General features: G+C 50.5%; 1 protein-coding gene across 1 annotated transcript; it reads left to right on the top strand.

Annotated features, from left to right (window-relative positions):
- Window positions 1-112: 112 nt before the first annotated feature.
- On the top strand, window positions 113-18,525 carry LOC135804703 (E3 ubiquitin-protein ligase RMND5A-like). Its single transcript, XM_065318643.1, has 9 exons — window positions 113-394; window positions 5,184-5,311; window positions 7,227-7,361; window positions 8,181-8,278; window positions 13,736-13,923; window positions 14,625-14,787; window positions 15,957-16,071; window positions 16,892-17,037; window positions 17,669-18,525. Exons 1-9 carry the CDS (start codon window positions 256-258, stop codon window positions 17,733-17,735), a joined length of 1,179 nt encoding a protein of 392 aa, XP_065174715.1. The 5' UTR covers window positions 113-255; the 3' UTR covers window positions 17,736-18,525.
- Window positions 18,526-18,563: the final 38 nt, after the last annotated feature.

Here is an 18,563-nt window from a genome sequence, read left to right as displayed (position 1 = left end):
GGAGCCTTGCTGGCCATGTATGATCATGTAGGACTGAGTCGCGTAGGCTGATTATGATATCAGCATCCAGCAGTCTGTGCAGTGAACAGCGCCAATGAATTTTTAGTCTACATGACATTTATGATTTAGTTCGAACTGATTTTTTTGTTATTGCTCCGTGATTCTTGGACCGTGAAGAAAACAAAGCAGAACTTCACGATATTGTATAATCGCCCACTTGAACAACTACAGCTCTTCGAGAGCGATACTTTCACCATGGCTGAAAATTGTGCGGCTGTTATAAAAGAGCTGCTGAAAGCTGAGAAAAAGCTTGCAGAGTGGAAAGGTTCTTCTTTGAAGCAGATTGACGCTGTGCTGGAGAGCACCACCAAGCTTTTGGAGAAATTTGAGGAAGGTAACATTGTTTATACTACTTCTTTTTGACTGTGCACGTAGGTTCATTGCCCAATAAAGTTCTAAATAGAGTATGAGTGAGGAGAATAGAGAGAACAAGGAGACAGTAATTTAGTTGTACAAAAAAGGTGAGAATACATCCACCATGCACACGCATGCACACACACCACACCACACATAACCTGGTGCGTCTAGGTGGCCATGAAGTCGAGACCCCAGGTCGGCGGAGCTCCCTAAACTTCACCACCACTGCCATGATTCATGTTGTGCGTGACTGCGTGCTTCATGTTTGGCATTTTTAAAATGTGGTCTTTGTAAAAAAATAAAATAAAAAACACACGCGCACACAAACAAACAAAAATGCACACACAACCAGATCTTGTATGGGTTACACAGTCCATGTCATGGGAAAGCGGTGGATCCATGGAGGATGCCGAGGGGCAGTATTTCTGATGGTGTGCTAACAAGAGTACATAGCCAAGACTGGCAAGAGGGTGCAACTCAACGCTGCCCCAGCCTACTGCGGGATTTTTAATGCCATCAGTCTTTCGCGGCCATGCGGCTCACTGATGAAATCATGCGTAACTGGAGGTCAGTAAAAGTACAACGAATTTCGATTGTCAAAGGAGAACAACTGACGATAGATCCATGTGTCTTGAACCCGATGAACTGACACCGTATCAACAAGACACGCGCCTGGAAGCATACGCACTTGATCATACTTCTGCCAAAGAACGGCGCAATGAAATTGTTTCGCAGTATGTAAACCAATCCCAGCTTGAGAAGAAAAAAACCCACTCTTGGTTGTGTACTCTTGGCGCTAATTGATTCTGTAGGGGAATTCCCTATGGCAACAAGCTTTTCAGTTCTCAATCTTGCGTGTGAAATATGGTAGGCTTTGCAGCTTTCCTGGCCGATTCTTCAAAATTTATGTCGCGGATATCACAGATTTCTGTTGAAATCGAGGAAACCATTGTGGGCTGTAAACTAATCACTCCCTCCAACAGACACACACAACAGCCAGAGAGTAATGGTTCACATTGTATTTTGGGAGAGCAACAAAACTAAAACTTAAGTCGAGTACAAAGAAGAAAGAAGACCAGTTCCCAAACGAAGGCAAGGAAAAACATGGCGGAGTATCAAAATGACCAGCACGTGTTATGCAACAGCTCCACACGCACGACACAACAATCACCTGATCACTGCATGCACTGCGCTGCATCGATACATGATCAGGCGCTAGGAGAACAAAGCGCTAGCGCGGACAACACTAGCGGAACTAGCTGGAGCAACAGTGTTACATGCATCATGACAAGAGAACAAGATATTGCATGAAGGTCCACACACATGCACAGTTAGGTATGATAGTTACAGGTACAGTTACATTTCACCCCATCACCTGGCGACAAGAATGCAATAAAACTCTTGGCCGTTTTAACTGTAACGGGCCGGGGGCTGGGTCGCGTTTCGATCTCGCAAGCCGTAGCGATTACCATCCGGAAAGTCTGCTTAGCCTGGCATCAATTCCATGCCGAGTAGGTCTGGTTCTTCGTTAGCATCGGCTGCCGCGCTGTAATCTGCTTGACTCTCAGCGGCCGTCGTGCTCATCACAGGGTTGTCAGGCGAATCAGGCTTCAGCAGATCGACGTTCACGGTCTTTGGGTGCTGGCGCTCATCTTGTCTGCCCATGACCACAGTCGATGGCGAGACGATACCCGCAACACTCCATCCAGGCTCATACGTGGATAGTCGCTTCTGCCTTCGTCCAGGCCGCAGTAACAGGACAGGATCACCCACAGAGTACACGCAGGGCTCGTTCGGTGAGTCAATGAAATCCCGGGCTGAGAGCTCCGTCTCGATGATATTCCGCACACTAGCTACACGTGACGACAACTCTGAGGCCCACTGGGTCATGTCGCACGCTTCCTTGACGTCATCAACGATGATATGTCGAGGTTGCCATCCGCTCATTGCCACCATGGGTGACAAGTGGGTCGAGCTGTGCGGACGATTGCGGTAATAAAACAGCAGCACATCGAGGTCAGCACGCCAGTTCGGTGACTCTTGGAGGGTCTTGCTCCATGATGTTGATGTGATGCGCGTCACTGTGGGGTCTCAGCCAAGAACGATCCTCCACGACAGAGCCATCGGTCTCCAGGATGACGCCAAGACCGATGTTGGACGCGTCAATGCAAACTACGCAGCGACGCAGTGATCATCACCATCACGCTGCACAAGTACATTGGGAAATGGGTGGCGATCGCCGCTCGAAGACGCACCACAGGCTCTCATGCTGTCCTCTGGATCGACTCGTTGGTAGCCAAATTCCACGCCGATCAAGGCACCATCACGGGAGTACTTCAGTCAAAGCCCGCCACTGCCAGTGACCACACCATTGCCGACGAGCACATCAGCGTTAACCATGCTCAGATTGGCGACCACATACGCACTTCCAGGCTGGGCAGAGAGACTGCACCGTCAGAACAGGCCAACCGAACGGCAGCTGACCCCACTAGCTTTAGGGGACTACCATCCAAGGCAAGTATGGGTGGAGCAGCCGTGGGTGAAAGGCTGATGCCATGCTGAGTGGCGAAGGACCGCGAGATAAGCGGACGAATTGAACCGGTGTCTATGACCGCCCGCGCACGAACACTCGATTTCGCCGCTCCAACAGACACATCCACGTATATACGAGGCAGCTTTCCAGGAGAGGCCAGGGAGACTAGGCATGAGTCGTTCTCCGCCCGAGCTGGCTGTGGGTGAGCACTTCCCACGGCAGCTGCAGTCCTGTCCTTCCTTGCCAGCCATTCTCTCCTCTCAGGGCATTCAGCCTTTACATGGCCTGCACTGTCGCAGAACAAACAGGTAATCGGCTGGCTCCTTCCACCTCCGCCTGCTCTTCTGCTCGGACAATTCCTGCGGATGTGCCCAGGCTCGCCACACTTGAAACAGAGGCCCGAGGGCTTCGCGCTAGATCCAGCTTGTGAGTGTGACTTGGTACTGGTAGGACCACTCCTGGCCGCTGCACCACCCGACGAGGCGGCAGCTGACACATCGTCACCTCCCCTGGCATCTGGAATTCTCAGAGCTCGAACAATAGACACACAGTCGCTTATCGACATGTCTTTTCCCACGAGACTGAGCCGCACTTGCCGGTTGTAGTCGGCAGGGAGGCCTTTCAAAAACTGCTGAACTACCACAGGGTCTTTGTCGTCTGTCACCTTGTGACCAGATAACTCCGCGAGGCGCTTGAGACCCGCAACAAATGCATCGGTGGGCTCATCACGCTTCATCTTCCGGACCACAAACGCCTCGTACGCAGCCGACTTCGTCATACTGAAGGACGATAGCATCAATTTGACCACCTCGTCCTGCTTCTTTCAGTCCGCATCCGCCATTCTCTGAAATACCAGGAACGCGTCATCCGCAAGAAACAGAGGAAAATGCTTCATGTGCTTGGCTTCGTCATCCCAGCCCTGAATTTCCGCAAGAACGAGAAACTTTGCCCAGAACTGTTGCCAGCTCTCATTGTTCTTGCCCCGAAAGGGCTTGACAAAACCGTCGACTTTCAGACTCAACATCCTGAACTCCGCAGTCGCAACTCACGACGGCCCTAGTTCAATCCCGGGTTTCAGCACCACGTTGTAAACTAGTCACTCCCTCCAACAGACACACGCAACAGCCAGAGAGTAATGGTTCACATTGTATTTTGGGAGAGCAACAAAACTAAAACTTAAGTCGAGTACAAAGAAGAACGAAGACCAGTTCCCAAACGAAGGCAAGGAAAAAATGGCGGAGTATCAAAATGACCAGCACGTGTCACGCACCAGCTCCACACGCACGTCACACAACAATCACCTGATCTCTGCATGCACTGCGCTGCATCGATACATGATCAGGCGCTAGGAGAACAACGCGCTAGCGCGGACAACACTAGCGGAACTAGCTGGAGCAACAGTGTTACATGCATCATGACAAGAGAACAAGTTATTGCATGAAGGTCGACACACATGCACACTTAGGTATGATAGTTACAGGTACAGTTACATTTCAGGGCGCACGAAATGTAATCAAGTACGTTCAGAAGGTCACGGCAACTGAATCTGGCATGAGGACGCAGCCCTGAGGGTTGCGTTTAAAGCCATCATGGTTGCCAAAGAACATGCTTGATTTGATCTCTTACCTAACTTTCTCTGCTACATGATCCGTCTTTTTCGTCTTCTTTTCGCGCCATGTTTCAGCTGAAATTGTCGACTCGGCCGTAGTTATGCAATTTGGGCGAACTTGCGAGTCATATGCCGCTTTGGTTCTTCTTTTGGGTGCTGTATCAAGTTAGTCAATGTGATGGTAGTTGTCTTGGCCTCCATTTCCCAAAAGTTCAAAAGCCCAATTGCCAGGACCATAAAGATGCGGAGCTGGCCATTTGCCAGATTTGTAGCATTTTGTCCAGTGGCTGGCACACCCCTGTAGCTGTAAAAGGGTTAGCTTAAAGGCCAAACAGTCAAGCTGTTGACCTCCCGAATTCAGAAAAACATTCCAGGTGGAGGGCACGTCTTTTCCTGTAATACTGCATGTATCTTGGCAGAAGTATGCGTTTACGGTTACAATACTTAGTTGAAACTTATGGGACTGCATTGCAAATGTATCCCGAGTGAGGACATGTTGGTGCTTGAGTCATGTCTGCTGAGGCTCTATTGTACTCTACCTGCTGTGCGTGTGCAATGGGTCATGCTGCTTGCTGTGTTCTCTGTCCATCATTCGATCGTGTCAACGCGCTCTCCGCCGCACAGCGCAGGATGTCAGTGCCGAGGACATGGCGTCACTACAACAAAATGCACGCAAAGCCAGCGAAGGCTGTGCGCAGAGTCACAAGAAATACCACGGCGAAATCTCCAAGACCGGAAAGGCCGTGGACAAGGTACCCACAGCAGTTCTATGTAATCTGTCCTCTCTGGGGTTTTTTCTCCCCTTGCTGTGCTCTGTTCTTTACTTTTGTGACAGAATTGGGCTGTTAGAATAGTCCCCCACGGGGTTGTGCTTGCTTGCTTTTAGGGTTGCTTTTAGGGTTGCTTTTAGGGTAGGTTTAGGGTAGGTTTAGGGTAGGTTTAGGGTAGGTTTAGGGTAGGTTTAGGGTAGGTTTAGGGTAGGTTTAGCCATTCGGGAAGATATACATGTACATGTGCAGTATGAAATACTCTACTCTGAAGACAACGTACTATGAAGCTTGACTGTAACATGTGTTTAGAGAGAACTTTAGACTTTAGAGTGTGGGGCAATTGAAACTGAGCAGGCATGCTGCACACCTGACAGGTGGGTGCATGTGGAAGTGCTGGCGAGGTGCAGAGAGCTAGGACTACACTGTAGCATACACTGGAAGGCGATCATCAGCCCACACTAAATCAAGAAACTTGCTTCCCTCTGTTGCCACCAGTTGTGAACAGACTTGCACTTTGTGTTCAACTGTTCACCTAGCACCATTGCTGACTGCATGCTGTGTTCATGGAGCGCCATTGCTGCAGCAGTACTGCCTACCTTTGTATACAGCCAGGATTGCATGTATTCAGTTGCTCCTCTTCCTCAAGTGGCTTTGTACTTACCACTGATCCACTCTAACTGAATAAAGCGGGATTCACAGAAGCTTTTTTGCGATGCGACACGCGATGCGACAGCCGCGAAACCGGGAAAACCCCAAATCGCAGCCACGTCGCACCCCACGCAACTGCCGCAACTGGGCCATCGCAGGCCATCGCAGAAGGTGAGCTTGGCTCAACTTTTGCGATGCGATGCGATGCGACAAGCGATTTGGCGTACGATTTTGACCTTTTCTACAGCAAAGTTGTACAAAGGTTCAAGAGTTGCCTATAAATTTGTACAAGTTGTATCAAACCGCGCAAATATCATGGTGACGTAGCCAAATCAGCAAGATGTTGTCGCATCACTGACTTCTTCTGTGAATGGTATTTCGCGAGTTCGCATCGCACGCGTCCGTCGCAGATCGCGTCGCATCGCAAAAAAGCTTCTGTGAATCCCGCTTAAGCGTCGTCATCATCAGTCCTACTCGTCAATGACTCATTGCAGCATGGTTATCATGAGTCATACTGGTCATTGTAGCATAGTCGTCATCAGTCATACTGGTCACTGTATCACCATTATCACTAGTGGTGTGTACGGGTAGACGGGTACCGAATAGTACCCGAAAACCCGAAGTCGCAGATGACATCATGTACAGTGCACGTGTACAAATTCATGTAAAACTCCGCATGTCTACCCAGTGTGTAAGGGAAGGGGTGCATTGTGGTGTTAGCATGGAAACATTACCCGATCGGGTACCCGTGCAACCCGTGGAAAACTACCCGAACCCCATACCCGAAGAAAATGCTACCCGACTCAGCCCTAATCATCACCAGTCAGAATAGTCAGTGCATTATCATGGTCATCACCCCTCACAGGGTCATACTGGCCACTGCAGGGCTCTGCTCTGCTACGCGCTGTAGTCATGTAGCCACGTTGCATGTGTACTACACTGTGCAAGCTAGCTCTGGAGTAGGTCTGATAGTGGTACGGATGGAGTACGTCTGATAGTGGTACGGATGGAGTACGTCTGATAGTGGTACGGATGGAGTAGGTCTGATAGTGGTACGGATGGAGTAGGTCTGATAGTGGTACGGATGGAGTACGTCGGATAGTGGTACGGATGGAGTAGGTCTGATAGTGGTACGGATGGAGTAGGTCTGATAGTGGTACGGATGGAGTAGGTCTGATAGTGGTACGGATGGAGTAGGTCTGATAGTGGTACGGATGCTCTGTGTGCAATGCTATCTGCTTGTTGATAGCATTTCTTTTCAGACTTCACTCTTGCGTGCGTGCCACGTCCGATCGAGAAGGACAAACGGAAGCTACTGGACCGCTGTATCTGCGAACATCTGATTCGACAGAGTCGCGTGGACATCAACCGCCAATTCTGCGAAGTAAGGCCAGCAGTCTCTGCAGTCTTGCAACTTAGACGGATTGTCTATTTATTTGTCATGTATTTATTGAGTGTGGTATTGTCCTTCTCTCTCTCTCTCTCTCTCTCTCTCTCTCTCTCTCTCTCTCTCTCTCTCTCTCTCTCTCTCTCTCTCTCTCTCTCTCTCTCTCTCTCTCTCTCTCTCTCTCTCTCTCTCTCTCTCTCTCCCTCCCTCCCTCCCTCCCTCCCTCCCTCCCTCCCTCCCTCCCTCCCTCCCTCCTCTCTCTCTCTCTCTCTCTCTCTCTCTCTCTCTCTCTCTCTCTCTCTCTCTCTTCCCGATTTGCTAGCGCACTTACTTGCCGTGTGTGTATGTGCGTGTGTGAGTGCGTCCATGCACGTCTATGTGTAAGTGTGTGCAAGTACGTCCATGTGTGTGTGTGCGTACATGCGGGAATACACATATTTTGTACGTGCATTCTTGCATGTGTGTGTATGTGTGTGTGTGTGTGTGTGTGTGTGTGTGTGTGTGTGTGTGTGGTGTGTGTGGTGTGTGTGTGTGTGTGTGTGTGTGTGTGTGTGTGTGTGTGTACATGTGAAGACCTGAGATGCAAAACCCGCTGAATCCATTTCATCACTTTTCGGATAATGGCCAAAAAGGATTCATTTTATGTGCGATTATTAAATCCATATTTGGGTTCCAGTTTTGAAATGGTTCTAGTCAGATTTTGAATGTGAAATTTTGCCTGGTGATGCCTCTCGACCTTTTGATTACACTGAGCTGAAAATCTCATTTTCTCAAATTTGGAGTTCTTCATATGTATAATGCGAATTTTGCATACAGGAAGCGGACATGCAGGAAGGTGGAGTCAGCAAGGAATATGTCCAAATCAACGAGATAATGGGCGCTCTGAGAGACCATGATGTTCTACCAGCTCTTGAGTAGGTTGTTAATAATTGAAGATTCCGCAAGGACTGCTTGCAGTCTGATGTGGAATCTGAGTTACATGAGGAGTGGAGGCAGAGAATGTGACAGTGTGTTTGGCCTAATTCGCTCCTAAAACCATAGCAATTCAAAGAAATTTTTCAAACTCCGCCACCATTATTACTCCCGAACTTCAGACCTTCTTTGGCCTTTTTCGGAGCTCTTGACTTACATGTATGTGACAGTGTGGGAGGGAATAAGTCTATTCACAGACATCACTGACAACTGGGAGGGAACACACTGTCACATTCTCTGCCTCCACTCCTCGTGTAACTCAGATTCCACATCAGACTGCAAGCAGTCCTTGCGGAATCTTCAATTACACTTCGGAGCTCCGGCTTCGAATGTGACAGTGTGATGTTCAAAGTGATATACCCAGAGCACAAGCCTGATGGAACTCAACCTGCGTTGGCCATTAGGTACAACAGAGAACAAGTCTACCAGACAGTGCTATATTTATATACTAGTAACTACACAGGACCCTAATGGAAACAGAACGGGTCATACCAGGAATGGTCCAAACTTGCATAAAGACCAAAGCAGAGGAAAGCGCGACAACTGAGCCAAAGTTGTCCGCAGAGCAAATATTGCACGAAAGTGAGCCAGAGAGAGAGAGAGAGCTAGAGTGAACAGAGTCATGATTGACGAGAGTCATGATGAGAGGTTATCTCATTGCCAGACGAGAGGACAGCATCCGTGAACAGCTGTGAACTGGGACGATAATAGTGCTCAATGAAAGTATGCTGACCACTCCAATCAGCTTCGGCGAGTACCTCAGCCATCGTGACACCTGCCACAGTAGCCGCCGTTGTGGAAGCACCACGAGTTGAATGCGCTGTAAATGTGCTCGAGATGCCCGCTGCCTTGAGCACGGTCTTTAGCCAGCGAGCAAGCGTAGCAGAGCTGACAACCTGATGAGGAGGGCGAGTTGATACAAAGAGCCCAATGTCAGCAGCAGACCGCAAAGAAATAGTGCGGGACAAATACTCATCCAGACAGACCACTGGGCAGAGTGTAGACGCCTGTGCAAACCGAGGCAGCACAAACTCTTTTGGTGCGGAGCCTACCCTTTGGATCTTAGTGGGGCGTGTCAAGATGAACTGCACGCCATCCGGCTTCCTATGCATACTCTGTATGGAGAGTGCATGCAACGTTGAGACTCTTGGGACTCTGGTCAGGGCGATGAGCATCACCAGCTTCTCAGACAGCTGGCCAAGTGAGACAGATTGATTATCAAGACTGGCAAGGTATTGCAGGACAGATGCAACACACCAGGTCTCACTGTAGCGCGGTTGCGGAGGGCGCTCGTTATAGACACCGGCCATGACGCGCCGAACTGTAGGGGACTGGCCAATGGGCAACTCATCTGCACGCACCGGTAACGCGGACGAAAGTGCTGAACGATAGACATTCAGTGTTCCATACTGCTTGCCGCTCTCGAATTGGGAAGCTAGAAAGTTGGCTACCCGCACTTCATCAGCTTCCAAGGGATCAAGCGATTCCCGCTGACACCAGCGAATCCAGATGTTCCAGGCCGACTCGTAGCTGGACTGGGTTGATGAGCGCCACGATGAAACCCATAGACGGGAAGCGTGTGCTGAAAGGCCTCCCGGATAATGGCCAGACGGCTAGTTGCAGCCGGTTGGCCTCCATCGGATGTGATTCGCCGAATGGACCCAACACGGGATCCTGTATCTCCGGCAGCCGCCACGGGTGGCTCCGTAACATGGACAACAGCTGGGGATAATACGCCTGACCCTTCCATGCTGGTGCTACTAGTACGGCATTGGCAATTTGGTGGTACTGGATGAACTGGAGACAACGGCTGACTAATGCTATCGGGGGAAAGAGATAGCCGTCCTCCCACATGTGGCTGGGCAGCGAAAGCGCATCCACTGCTACTGCGTCCGGGTCCGGATACCAGCTGACATACTGGGGAAGTTGGCTGTTGTGTCTCGATGCGAACAAATCGCAGAGAAGTGGACCCTCGTGCGTCACAATCAAGTGAAACAGGTCGCTGTCCAGCTTCCAATCGCTGCTGTCCACCAGTAGATGACGGGAGAGGTAATCTGCGGTCGTGTTGCTGGCACCCGGCACATGCACTGCAACCAGGAACAGCCGACGAGCATACGCCCAATCCCAGATCTCCCTCGCCAACTGGCACACCGGGAACGAGTGTGTGCCCCCTTGCCGATTGATATACGCTACGGCCGTGGTGTTGTCGATCTCCAGACGAAGCGTTAGATCTGTCAGGTCGGGACACAGCGTCTTCAGCCCCAGAAAGACCGCTTTCAACTCTTTCCAGTTGATGTGCCGATCGTCGTGGATTGTCCAAGGGCCGCCTGTGACTTGGCCGTTGCACGTCGCACCCCAACCATGGTTGGATGCGTCGGTGGTCAGAGTCAGGGAGGGCGGTGCGATCTGAACTGGCCTGCACCGTTGTGCTGGAGTCAGGTGAATCCACCATGAGAGGTCATCTTGGGCATCGTCCAGTAAGGCAATGATCTCCTGTTCGTCCGTTATCTGGTTCTGAACAAACTGCAACATCCGGGACCTCGCTTGCGCTAGTGGTACCGCCTTTGTCGCGTCTTGCATCTTCCCTAGCAAATGCCGTAGTGCCGAGAGGCTGGCAGTGCCTTTGTTCAGCATTTGGCGACAGTCCTTGCGTATGCCCTCGTACTTCCAATCTGGAAGATGAAACTCCATGGACAGCGAGTTGACTGTTATGCCGAGGAACTCCAGAGATTGCACTGGCGTCAGGATCGATTTGTCCCTGGAGATGATGAAGCCCAGGTGCTCCAACAGAAATGCTGCTGCGTTCACCGATTGCTTGGCTGCCTCTGCTGTGGCAGCTATGAACAACCAGTCGTCCAGATACACCACTAGGAGGATTCCCAGAGATCTGAGAAATGCTGCCACCGGTGCCAGGATCTTGGTGAAAGTGCGGGGGGGGGGGGGGGCATCCGAGAGCCCGAACGGCAAGCATCGGTATTGCCATGTCTCTTCCCGCCAGCGAAAACGGAGCCATCTTCGGCTGTACGGGTGGATGCGGACAGAATGGAACGCATCCTTGAGGTCCAGCTTGCACATGAAGTAACCTTGCTGGAGAAGATCGACGGCATGATGGAGTGACTCCATCTTGAAATGCTCTGTCCACACATGCTGGTTGAGGGCTTTCAGATTGAATACAGCCCGCCAACGACCGTCGGACTTTGGGATGACAAAGTGCTGGCTCAGATACTCCATCCCTGGCTCTTGCGGTGCTCTCTGTATGGCTCTTAGAGACAGCATCTTCTGGAATTGCTCGTCTAATCCTGTTTGCTCTGCTGGTGCCAGATGGTATGGCTGTGGCAACCGATCCTGGTGTGGCTGGCTGCTCATTGATAGGCGATAGCCTTCCACTGCTGCTAGGACCCACGGGTCCTGTGTGATTAATTTCCAATTGTGCAATGCATGACAAATTCGGCCTGCCGGAGAGGAATCCGGTAGGCTGTGCAGATTCAGCCGCGCATTCTGCACTATCGCAGGAACTTCTCGCTGATCTGCAGGACAACCCCGGGCTGCTAAGCCGACGGGTTTGATCTCCGCTGCGGAGGCGGGCCGGAATGCTGCTGCTGCTGCTGTGGCTGGGACCGTGGTGGGTAAGGCCGGAATCGGCGGCCGTGATCTGGATAACCCCTGCCGGAACTGTGGGGTGGCCCGGACCGGTTGCTGTCGCGATAGCGCGACTGAAGTGAGAATGGGGCCCGGCCCCGTTGGGCGCCAAACCCCCGGAACGAAAAGGCGGCCTGGCTCTTGCCGGGGCTGCACTAGCGGGCTTAGTTAGGCGAACCGCATCCCGCAAAGCTGTTGACGCCTTGACCTTTTCGGTCAAAGTCGCCGTGAACTTGTCTCCAAACAAGCATTTGCCTTTCTCAGGCATCTCACCCTTCATTAATGTGGCTACCTCTTTGCCACCAGCCTCCAAGACCGTCTGCTGCCGTGCCTGGGTGAGTAAGGCATTGACATTGCCCATCAGAACGAGTGTACGCTGTACAATGGTCATTACGTCTGCCACCTCGACAGTGTCATGGTCAGTGTCCAGTAGTGAAGCCCAGGTGCACGTCAGTGGGCCCACCGACACATGCAATGCTTGCTGCACCAAAGAAAGTCTCCCATCAGCAACTTTAGGCAGCTGGTGCCCTATCCAGCTCTTTACCGACTCATCGATCTTGGGGGCAATCAACGCTTCCGTGGCAGGACGCGGATGCAACGTGAGCATAGACTTTCGCTCTTCGTCCGTCAGGGCACGACGGAAATGAGTTTCTATGTAGTCTGTGATGACAGACGGAGCTCGTATAAGGTACTTGCCGGATGTGTCCACCTCGGCACGTGGATCAAAAGCCTGAGGCTTAGTCATAGTCAGGGTAAGATCTCGCTGATCTTCCGAACTGACAGAAGGCTCCAATGCCTGAGCCGGAGGCCCGGCGGCAAGAAGATCTCGCTGATCCTCAGAAGCCAAATTTTCAGGAGCAGACGCCCTGAGTGACCCAGATCTCGCTGAACTGGCACCAGAGCCGCTCGGAACCTGGTCACCACTGGAACTTTCCAGGGTACCATCATCCATAACCCCATCCATGTCACCGGAAAGGGGCACGCCACAAATCGGACTACAAACTGCAATGACTCAAAAATAAATCGAAGAAGAAACGTCCACCATGTGGAGCAAAGAAAAAGGCCAAAGAAGGTCTGGAGTTCGGGAGTAATATGGTGGCGGAGTTTGAAAATTTTCTTTGAATTGCTATGGTTTTAGGAGCGAATTAGGCCAAACACACTGTCACATTCGAAGCCGGAGCTCCGAAGTGTAATGGATGCGAGTAGTTCTTAATCTGCGGTGTAGTTCTTTATCTGCGGTTTGGCCTTGATTTGGAAACATAATTATGATTGTATCACAGTCAACTTTGCGTATAACGACACTCGACCGGGCATCAGAAAAGTGTCCTTATTCGCGAAGTGTCCTTATACCCGAAGTCTCATTATAGGTAGTACAGTTATAGATGGGACTTTGCTCTCGTTATTCGCGAATTGTCGTTATATCCGCAGTCGTTATTCGCGAATTGTCGTTATATCCGCAGTCGTTATTCGCGAATTGTCGTTATATCCGCAGTCGTTATTAGCCAAGTTGACTGTACATGTATGTGCTTTGTGTGTGTGTGGGGGGGGGGGGGCAAGCTCTTCCGGCACATTCCCTCTGTGCAGCATGAGGACGCCACTGCTCAACGGCACAGATGCTTGCTGCATATTGCTTTAAAAAATCAGGAGCAGCAGCAGCCACTTTATCTGTCCTTCTACACCAAGCCTGTTTACCGGTATCTTCTTCTGTCGGAGACCCTGATGCCTATTTTGTGTATGACTTCTATAATGCTGTGACCCAGGCTTATTAGGGATTTTGAGAACTCCACCGCACAGCAAATGCCGCGAGAACACAAGGAGCAGATCAACACGATCAAGTTCAAGCTGATGTCGCTGCACTTCATCTCGCTGGTGCCGGGAGACTTGCAAGTTGCCATCGACTACTTCCAGTCGTTCGAGCGGGCCCTGAACACGTCATCAGTGCAGCCAGGTGAGTTCAGTTCAGTCCCGGCCATACCTTCAGTCCAGGCCATACCATTGCATGTGTGTAGGTGCACGTGCACCGCCAGTGCATGTGTGTACTTCAATTTCTTTTGTTTGAAGTAACGTTAGGTGTATGTGAACCAGGGAATGCTGCACACCACTATTCAAGGCATTAAAATTACAAATGTGGAACTACTTTTAATTTTAATGCCTTGAATAGTGGCGTGCAGCATTCGGTGTGTGATGACAAAAGGTCTACAAGAAGCATTTCATCGGAGCTCAAAAACCTGCATCCGACTCGTATGTTTGAATGATGAGTCCGCAGAATTACGGAACCGCTTATGTGTGCTAAGTATACTGCGGAACCGGTTATGTGTGCTAAGTACCGGTAATACTGCGGAACCGGTTATGTGTGCTAAGTATACTGCGGAACCGCTTATGTGTGCTATGTACATGTATACAGAGTGAGTCGCTAGTGGTGCATCACTAGCAGTCGCCGCTGTGCCGTGACTTTGCCAAAGCATCTCAACTGTGTAATCACATCACCTCTGTCAGTGTGTGTGTGTGTGTGTGTGTGTGCGTGCGTGTGTGCGTATGCGTATGTGTGTGTGTGGGGGGGGGGGTGTATGTATGTGTGTGGGGGTGTATGTGTGGGTGTGTCTGTGTGTGTGTGTGTGTCTGTATCTGTGTGTGTGTGTGTGTGTGCAGGTATACGCCGTCTTGCCGGTAGTTTTGTGTATCGCCAACGCCTTGCTAATTCTCCGTACAAAGACTTTGTGAGCCCCGCCGTTTGGGATGATGTGCGTAACTCATTCCTGCGTGTGGCTACACAACTGTTTGGCAAGAGCGTGGATAGTCCGCTGTCTACCTGGTAAGCAACTCGTGGCCCGTGTCAGCCTAACCTGTCTGTATCCTCTTATCTGTACATAGCAACGGCAGCCTCCAGTGTCTTCTCACTTGTCTTTGCTTTCAGGTGGGAATGGGATGGTGGCTTGCATTTGCGCGTGTGTGTGTACATGTGTGTGTGTGTGTGTACATGTGTGTGTGTGTGTGTGTGTGTGTGTGTGTGTGTGCGTGTGCGCGTGTGTGTGTGTGTGCGTGCGTGTGCATGCACGTGTGGATTGGATTGTATTTTATTTATAGTGGTGGCTATAACAGACAATTGCCTAATAACAATCGATCCACTCGAGGGAAAGATGTAAAAAGATAAGAATAATTAATATAATAGACTATTGGATAGGTGATCATGTCCACGATAGAACGAATGGTTGAGGCAACAGAAGATGGGTGCCCAACTTTTGCATAAATTTTGCATAGCTGAAAGTCATAAGTACTAGCGTAAAAAAGCAAGACATTGGCGTAACAGTTTCTTAAAACAGGCGGAGTTATCCACACAGCGAGCTAGAGGGTGTAATCGGCAAAGGCAGTTCTGAGCATGGGCAACTTAAGAGTGCGTGATATAAGGCTGTCTGTGTGTGTGTGTTGTCTTGCCCAATGTCTGTGCATGTGCATGTGCATGTGCTTGTGTGTGTGTGTGTGTGTGTGTGTGTGTGTGTGTGTGTGTGTGTGTGTGTGTGTGTGTGTGTGTGTGTGTGTGTGAGTGTGTGTGTGTGAGTGTGTGTGTGAGTGTGTGTGTGTGTGTGTGTGTGTGTGTGTGTGTGTGTGTGTGTGTGTGTGTGAGTGTGTGAGTGTGTGTGTGTGTGTGTGTGTGTGTGTGTGTGTGTGTGTGTGAGTGTGTGTGTGTGTGTGTGAGTGTGTGTGTGTGTGTGTGAGTGTGTGTGTGTGTGTGTGTGTGTGTGTGTGTGTGTGTGTGCAATGTGCAAAGTGCAATGTGCATAACACACCTCTTCTATTTACGCTGCGGATAGTATTCTCTCAACGCAATACCCACTGGGCTGCCGAATCAAGAGCTGGAGTGTGCCATCAATAGGCGTACATGCAGTTTTTTTTTACCAATTATAGCTTACGGTATCTTGCCTCATTGCTGTCATGCTCTAAGAAATGTACGGTTGCGTGTCTGTGATCGTTTTAACCATGCAGTATATACGCTGGCACAAAATCATTCCCACACATTGTCGACATGCACCAAAAAATGGAGAAGACCAAAGTGCTGAGAGTCGAGGCGGACGACGAACTGGATCGCAACGAGCTGATGGTATGTCCCGACATCGGTTTGCCGATATAGTGCGATACTGCAGCAAACTACATGCACTCTTGTAGCGTTCACTCCGGAGTCAACTCCTGTGTGCAGTTTTAACTGTTCCATGGATCTTAGCCAACACGTTGCATGAATGCTGAATGCTTTGCTCTACTTTTCCCCCCTGTATTTGTAGCGAGGTGGAAAGTCCCGTTGCAGCATTCTGCAGTGTACACTGCTGCTCTCCTTTGCCACTTTAGACACGTCAGTACATGTACCTGCACCACACATTTGCCTAAGTATAAACTGCATGTCTAGTTGTGAAAAACAGGCCAGGAATCCCTGCCCCTTGCCGTACACCCTGAATATTCGCTGCAGTACAAAATGCAAACTGGAACAGGACGCTTTGCCTCGGGGTGCAGCAGGGGGGGGGGGGGGGGGGGGCAATGCGTGGCCTTGCTTTAGGGTAACATGGATGCAGCGAATGGGATTTTCAGTCTTTGGTCACTTTGCGGTGGGCCCAATCTACTCACCTCCCACCGCTGAGCTGCATCTGCACCGTGATCCTTGAGGGTGGTGGTGTTCCTGCGAATGCAGGAAACTCGGTCTAAGTCTCGCACACTGTAACATTTTTACATGTGTATTTATAACGTTAACCCATTCCGCATCATTCTTGTTGGTGTTATTGTGTGCGTGTGTGCATACATGCATGCGTGTGTGTGTGTGTGTGTGTGTGTGTGTGTGTGTGTGTGCGTACGTGCGTATGTGTGTGCACGCGTGTGTGCGTGCGTGTGTTTGTGTGTGCATGGGTGTGTGTATGGGTGTGTCCTTGTGGCAGGTTGAAGTTGACCTGGGTGACAGGTGCCTTTTCCATAGCCTCTTTGCCTGCCCTATCTTACGGCGCGAGAACACGGAGCCAATGCGTCTCCGCTGCGGACATGTCATATCCAAGGAGGCCGAGGACAAGTTACGTGCCGGCATGCGGTAAGTGTGCTGTGTGCTGCTGTGTGTTGCTGGTGGTACTGAGGGTTGGTGGTGGTACTGAGGGTTCACCGGTTGGTGGTGGTACTGAGGGTTGCTGGTGGTCCTGAGGGTTGCTGGTGGTACTGAGGGTTGCAGGTGGTACTGAGGGTTGCTGGTGGTACTGAGGGTTGCTGGTGGTGGTACTGAGGGTTGCTGGTGGTACTGAGGGTTGCTGGTGGTACTGAGGGTTGGCTGAGGGTACTGAGGGCTGCTGGTGGTACTGAGGGTTGGCTGAGGGTTACGCATCGGCAGGCTGCACGAATGCAACATTCCGCAGAAATCCAAGACCTTTTGCAGACCAGATAGAAAAAATCGAATCCCATACTTTCCCAATGTCTTGCAAAATGGAAAATGAAAATGAAGACCGTGTAACAGTATGCGCACATTGTAAGGTAGAGTAGATTGTAAGGTAGAGTAGATGGTGTCCTTCTACTGTTAGGCTGTACTCATAATCACAGTGCCCTCTGGCTGCGGCTTCACCATGTGCAACCATTGCAACTGCAATGATGGTGTGTAGCAGGCGGAGTGGTGTAGCTGCTTCACTTGTCTCCCTAATCCTTTTTTTGTTGTCTTCTTTTCTGTGTGTGGACAGGTTAAAGTGTCCGTACTGCCCAGACGAAACTCTCACTGCAGAGGCAACCCGCTTATACTTCTCGTGAGTGCCATTCTGTAAATCTTGCCGGCCGGCACCACGGCCAGGACAAGCTAACTTGTCACTTGCTACCATGACGGGGCGACGCTGCTGCCGATCTTAGCCGCTTTGCTCTGTCCACCCACCGCTGCTGCTGCTGCTGCTGCTGATGTTGCTGCTGCTGGTGATGTTGCTGCTGCTGCTGCCCCTGCTGATGTTGTTGCTGCTGCTGCTGATGTTGCTGCTGCTGCTGCCCCTGCTGATGTTGCTGCTGCTGCCCCTGCTGATGTTGTTGCTGCTGCTACTGATGTTGCTGCTGCTGCCCCTGCTGATGTTGCTGCTGCTGCTGCCCCTGCTGATGTTGTTGCTGCCCCTGCTGATGTTGCTGCTGCTGCTGCTGCTGCTGATGTTGTTGCTGCTGCTGCTGCTGATGTTGTTGCTGCTGCTGCTGATGTTGCTGCTGCTGCCTCTGCTGATGTTGCTGCTGCTGCTGCTGCTGATTGTAATCCTGTACAGCACCATGTCCATGTGTTATGTCTTTTACCCGTCCATGTGCCTCATAAATAACTGCCATATACCTCTCTGTGTCACCTATGTGATCAGATCAGATCAGCATTCAACTTTACTCAGCCCTATACTCCAGTGTCTTTATGGTATTATTGTATTTCTTACTCCTACATGTACGTATATGGCTTGCAGCTCGGCTTTATAGCATTGCCATGATTGTCATTGTGTCGTTGTCATAACCAATGCTACCCCTTACACACGTTATAATTATGTTTTATCCGTTAAAAAAAAAACATTCCGGTGACTGTTGACATTCGTCTGTCAAGATGACATGCATAAGTTAAACGGT

This window comes from Sycon ciliatum, chromosome 1 (genome assembly GCF_964019385.1).
Source record: "Sycon ciliatum chromosome 1, ocSycCili1.1, whole genome shotgun sequence".
NCBI classification, from domain to species: Eukaryota; Metazoa; Porifera; class Calcarea; order Leucosolenida; family Sycettidae; genus Sycon; species Sycon ciliatum.
This window is presented reverse-complemented; position numbering and strand designations above follow the sequence as displayed.